Here is a 6,508-nt window from a genome sequence, read left to right on the forward strand (position 1 = left end):
AGCGCAGCAGCAGCCTGGAGCTGGCTCTGGCTGTGGCCGGCTGAGAACATGCTAAGGAGCAAAGAGGTCTCAGTCTAATTTGTTGTTTCTGAACAGCCGTGTCGCCTTCCTGTGTATGAGCCACCCTCCACTGCCGAGGCCGGACCCCGGCAAACAAGTAGATGGAACCAAGCAGCAATGTGACTTTCTTTGCTTTCTTGGGCCTCACACAGAACCCAGAGAAACAGAAAGTCCTTTTTGTGATATTCCTGTTCTTCTATAGTTTGACCATGGCTGCAATATGCTCATTGTTGTGACGGTTACTGTCAGTCAGTAACCAATGTGCGTGCATTTTCCAGAGAGACAGAGAAAGACCGAGAAACACAAAGTGAGAAATCACACTTGTGGGGATGGCCATACTGCAATCCTTTCTCCTCCATTCTCCTATCATGATTTTGAGCATGCACACACATGGTGGCTTAAAACTCATTGCCTTTGGTCTCTTTTTTGTTGACAACAGTGTGTTTATCTACCTGTTTAATTTCCTCCCCTTGATAGTTTCCTATGTGGTCATTCTATACACTTAGAAATATCCTGGCTTGGAAGGCAGACACAAAGCCCTCTCCACTGTGTCTCTCACAACAGTGTGGTAATCTCATTCATTGTTGACTGCGTTTTGGTGTATCTGGGCCCATTGACACATTTTTCATTGGTAAAACTATGGCTGTGTTTTGTACTAAGGGAACTTCTATGTTGAATCTCTTCATCTATATGCTCAGAAGTAAAAAATGCTATAAAAACAGAGGTGAAAAATGCTGTGAGGAATCTCTGAGTTAAATGCTGAATTAACTGGAGAAGTAACTCAAACATTAGATGATTTTATCCTTTGGATGGTAAGGAGAAAAGAATATTTGTAAAAGATTCAGGACCTAGTTAACATTATCTGTCAAAGTATGTTGATTCTGACATATAAACTTTCTGAGGGGCAGCTATTAACAAGAGAAGAACATCTTATTTATTGCATTTTTTATTGGTTGCTAATCTTTGATGCACTGTGAGAAATTAAGTTTCTTTTTAATCTAAATCCCCAGGGCGCAACACTAGAGATTCTAATTTAATGGGACTATTTTCAGATGAACATATCTGCCTTTTAAATAATTACAGTGTTCTGAAGTGTATGATCTTTGTATATACTTTGAGCAGTAATCCTATAGATTATTTTACATTCTGAGTCTATCAGTGAAGTTCATTTACAAAAGCATGTCTTGGTGGAACCAGCAGTTAACGTAATGGCTATGTCGCTGGACTCCCACGTAGTCGACCGTGGTTCGTGTCCTGGACCCGGTGGCTTGGAACTCACGCTGGGCGCGTGTGCGTGCATGCCCAAGATCCCTAGAGGAGAATGGAGGAGAAGGGATTGCAGTGTGACCATCCCTTCTGGGGGGTGATTTCTCGCTTTCTGTCTCTCTGTCTCTCTCTGTCTGTCTGGTGAGCGCACACGCCCTGTAGCAAAAACCTCTCCAAAAAAAAAAAAAAAAGAAAATTAAAAAAGCATGTCTTGGGAAGAATCTTTTAGAGCAGAAGCTATGAGCACCATGAAAATTTTAATATTCATAATTAATGCAATACAAACACACTAGTTTGTAATTCTAAAGGGAAAATAAAGCATTTTATGAAAATAGAAATCTTTTAAGCATTTATTTTTCCTTTTTTTTTCTTACTGCATTGTCTCATATTCTGATACATCTCATCAGATTCACTTTCTTTGTCACTCCCTCCAAGGAACATCTGTGATCTGTTTTTGTTATCTTATGAAAGGATTTCAAAAAAAATTTTTTAACTATAGTTGAGAATGAGATTTCACAAATGGATATTTTTTATTCCATAGCTATTTTAGTTCTATAAAATTTATGCATAAGATTTTAACATATCTGAACCACATTTTTGTTTTTTAGTTTTGATTATAGAGCACATGCACTTGCCAGAGAGACAGAAAGAGAGAGAGAGAGAGAGAAGGAAAGTAACAAATCGCCCCCTGCAGGGATTGTTATGCCACAGTGCTTTCTTTTCCATTCTCTTCTTGAGATTTTGCGCACACACTGACACAGGTGATTTTCAAGCTGCTGGGTCCACTCAACTCTAACTGCAGTGTCAGCAATGTGGGATTTAGTGCCTTACCCTCTACAGCACTTGTTGGCCTGACTCACTCCACATTTAAGTGTAGAAAAAAATATCAGTTTGGTTAAAAAGAAAGAAAATCTTGCTATAACATAGAGTGGAAATAGATGGAGATACTTTCTTTGAAACAAAATGACTAGACACATATTTCGTTTTAACTGAATAATTTCATAATAGTTCTCAAGCCATTTATTTTTCCTTAGTATATCTCCCTGACCCTAGGTATGTAACTGGTCTAACAGTATATTTGTATACAAGTATATTTTTTAAAAAATTGTAGAAATCCCAGTGCATTTAATTAAGCAAAAATGAGTCTTGGACATACTCCAGTTATAGTACTCAATATTAACTGTAGTTAGCAGATATAAAATGTCCAGTGATCTTTGCCCCATTGGGGGAGATACTATTCTCTTAACAACTTATATCTCTTTTAAGAAGAGAAATAACTATTTCAAGAATTTCTTCTTAAAACCTGAGTAGAACTAGGTTGGCCATGCTAACACAATACAGTGAGAAGGGCAAAAAGCCTGAATGGTAATTTGTTGTTTGTTTGTTTTTAAGTTACTAAAAATTTGATTACTAGAGAAGAGTTTTCCCTGTAACAGAGCTTTCAATATTTGTTATATTTGTATGTAGACAGGATTTGGTTTCCCTTCTAATAAATTGTCCTAACATGAGAATTTGTTTTTTGCTTAATTGGAATTTCTTTGAAATACATCTAGAATGCAAGTATTAACAATTTTTCACCTATTAGGGGATTCTGTGAAGAAAATGCATAGACATGGTAAAGTGAATTGAACTGTATCCTCTGGGACTAATGGAATTTTTTGTTTTCTGTGATAATTCCATATAGAAGAGGCATTTCCAGGTCCTTGTGAGTAAGTTAAGTTTTCCTTGAGACTGAGAGCAAGACTTCAAAAGGTAAGACCGTAACGGTTAATAGTGGAAGCCAGGCTTCTCATCTGTGTGTTTCTTATTACATAGAACATCACACTGTTTGAAAGTGGTTCAGTCTCACAGAATGTTGCACTCTTGCTGCATCTCTCTCTGGTCTTGCATTTTGGTTTTAGAACATGTAAACTAAGCCTCTCAATTTAGAAGGCGATACTTATCAGCAGACATAATAGTCAGCTCAATGGACTCTTCCTAAAGGAAAGTTCAATATCACTGAGAAGAATAAGAAGAAATAGAAAAGTGCTGGTCTATATTAATATGATACTTTTCATAAAAATTAAATAAATTTATAAGTAAAATCGGTAGCTATCTTATTACTTTAGGACATATATTGCTCTTTGAAAAAATAGGTAATTAATGATGAAAAATGATTCCCCAGAATCACCAATATTTTGCCTCTAATGATATGACCTTAGGCATCAGTAAATAAGTGGACACTCTTTGAAAGGCCTAAAGTAATGTATGTATCATATAAATGTTTTTAGTGATGGACAAATAAAAGATTGAACTTACTAGAAACTTTTAAAAATTTTATCTTCCTTGATTTTTTGGCTTTTTATTTTTTTATTTACAAGTCAATCATTATACATCATTTAGATTGTAAGAATTTACCCAGCATAATGTAAACCTCAGGCCAGTCTACTTGAGAAGACTATTCACGACATCATCACTATGTAGTAAACCATATCTGTGTCCCACAAATGTCTTACCTATTTATTTATTTTCCCAAATGTCCTTCCCTACAACTCTTCGCCTCTATCAATCTCCTTCCACTTTGACCCCAGTATCCATAACAATTTTCAATGCTTTTATGTTCTCCATAAAGTGTGGACAGTCAGTATATGTTAAGTGGAGACATACAATGTCTCTCATTCCTAGACTGACTTGCTTCACTCAGCAATAAATCTTCCATATTCATCCACTTTCTATCAAATTCCTGGGTCTTTTTTTATGGCTGAATAGTATTCCAAGGAGTATATGTGCCACATTTTTTTCAGTCCATTCATCTGTTTATGGACATTTGGGTTGGTTCCATGTCTTAGCCATGGTGAATAATGCTGCAATAAATATAGATGTGCAAGCACTTTTCCAACTGAGCATTCCCCTGTCCTTTGGGTAGTAACCCAGTCTTTGAGGAACCTCTATATTGTTTTCCACAGTGGCTGGAGTAGTTTACATTCCCACCAACAATGTGGGAGAGTTCCCCTTTCACCACATCTCTACCAGCACCTATAAATTTTTTTTTCAATCTTTGCCATTTTGCTTGGGGTTAGGTGATATCTCATTGTGCTTTTGATCTGTGTTTTCCTTATGATGAGGGATATTTCTTCACATTGTTTTTGACTATTCATGTCTTCCTCAGCGTTGTTTATTCAGTTCATTTCCCCATCTTTTAATTCGGTTAATCATTTTCTTCCAGGTAAGCTACTTGATTTCCTGTGTCTTCTGGTTATCACTCCCTTTTCTGAAGCATATTTTACAATTTTCTCCCATTTTAAGGGTTGTAAATTCACAATAATTACTATGTTTATACAATTTGACAACTCTTTAAGTTGAACTACTTCTAGTCCCTGAAAATAAACATTTCCACAAAATGAATGAAAGTAAAGAGAAGGGAGAAAACATTGTATATTTAAAGAAGAGCCAACAATCTAGAGCAGGAAGAATTTGAAAAATTGTAATAGAAGAATTTGGAAAGGCAGTCTGCCTTCAAATCACTGAGAGTTTTACTGGCCAAAAGATTGGATTTTATTTAATGTAGGGTGGAATCCACTATAGAGGCTTTGAGCAGGAGAGTGATATAATATCAAAAGAATCATTTATAATCAGTCCATCCTTTTTGAATATGTAAATCCCTTTGAGGTTTCCCAAGTGTATCCTTCTGTGAATTTATATGTGATGCATGACTTTATGAAATGTCTTTTCATATTCTCTTTCTTCTCACTTGTGTTTTATAGTTCAGCTAAGACATGGCTTCCTTTGAAAAGCCTTTCCTGATCTCACTGATTCATATTTCTTTACACTGTGTTTTTGTACAATGAAATGAATATTTTACAATCACATTATTAAATCAGTGTCTAATTGTCTGACATGTCTCATGTCTGTATAAGTGAGGATAATGAATTGTGTCTTTTTCCACTGAGCGGTTCTTGAAGTCTGACTGATCACATAAATATGTACTGCATACATACTTATAATTAAATAAATAAATGAAAGATAAGGCTATAATGCATTTAAAGTTTTTTCCCTTCTAAAGTTTTATAGGTAAAGGGCATCTAAGATCTGATATCAGTCCCTATAAACAATAAATGGAACCAAAGAACAATGTGACTTTCTTTGTCTTCACGGGCCTCACACAAAACCCAGTGGAACAGAAGGTGCTTTTCGTGATGTTCCTGCTCTTCTACATTTTGACCATGGTGGGCAACCTGCTCATCGTTGTGACTATTACTGTCAGTAAGACCCTAGGCTCACCCATGTACTTCTTTCTTGCTTGCTTATCACTTACAGACATGATTTATTCCTCAGCCATTACACCCAAGTTAATTTCAGACTTGTTCTTTGGAGAAAATATCATATCTTTTCAATCTTGTATGACTCAGCTCTTTATAGAGCACATTTTTGGTGGGTCAGAGATCCTTATTCTGGTGGTGATGGCCTATGACCGCTATGTGGCCATCTGTAAGCCCTTGCATTATTTGGTTATCATGAGGCGACAGATGTGTGTTGTGTTATTGGTGGTGTCCTTGCTTGGAGGATTTTTACATGCTATAGTTTTACTAAGCACTATTTATGGGCTCCCATTCTGTGGCCCCAATGTCATTGATCACTTTTTCTGTGACATGTATCCCTTACTGGAACTTGTCTGTACGGACACCTATGTCATTGGCCTGTTAGTGGTGGCCAATGCTGGACTGATTTGTACGATTTCATTTCTGGTCTTACTCATCTCTTACAGTGTTATCTTGCACTCTCTAAAGAACCTTAGTCAGGAAGGGAGGCGTAAAGCCCTCTCAACCTCTGGTTCTCATATCACTGTGGTTGTCATCTTCTTTGTTCCCTGTATTTTAATGTATGTAAGGCCTGTTAAGACCTTCCCCACTGACAAATCATTAAGTGTGTTTTATACAGTAGTCACTCCAATGCTGAATCCCTTAATCTACTCACTGAGAAATTCAGAAATGAAAAATGCAATGAAGATGCTGTGGGGAAGAAAAGTCTTATTAAAAAGGAGATTAGCGACTTAACCTAAATGAAGACAGTTATTTGACACTAGGCCCTATTTATTTATTTATTTATTTATTTAATTATTGAGAGGTTTTTGCTATAGGGCCTGTGCGCTTGCCAGAGAGACAGAGAGAGACAGAGAGACAGAAAGTGAGAAATCACCCGCCCC

At 36.6% G+C, this 6,508-nt stretch overlaps 1 protein-coding gene across 1 annotated transcript; it reads left to right on the forward strand.

Annotated features, from left to right (window-relative positions):
* The first annotated feature begins 5,408 nt into the window (after positions 1-5,408).
* Positions 5,409-6,359, forward strand: LOC102475547 (olfactory receptor 4A47-like). Its single transcript, XM_006170879.2, has one exon. The coding sequence runs from the start codon at positions 5,421-5,423 to the stop codon at positions 6,357-6,359; it is 939 nt and encodes a 312-aa protein (XP_006170941.1). The 5' UTR covers positions 5,409-5,420.
* Positions 6,360-6,508: the final 149 nt, after the last annotated feature.

The sequence above is a fragment of the Tupaia chinensis genome, unplaced genomic scaffold (assembly GCF_000334495.1).
Source record: "Tupaia chinensis unplaced genomic scaffold, TupChi_1.0 Scaffold149104_1, whole genome shotgun sequence".
Classification (NCBI taxonomy): Eukaryota; Metazoa; Chordata; class Mammalia; order Scandentia; family Tupaiidae; genus Tupaia; species Tupaia belangeri.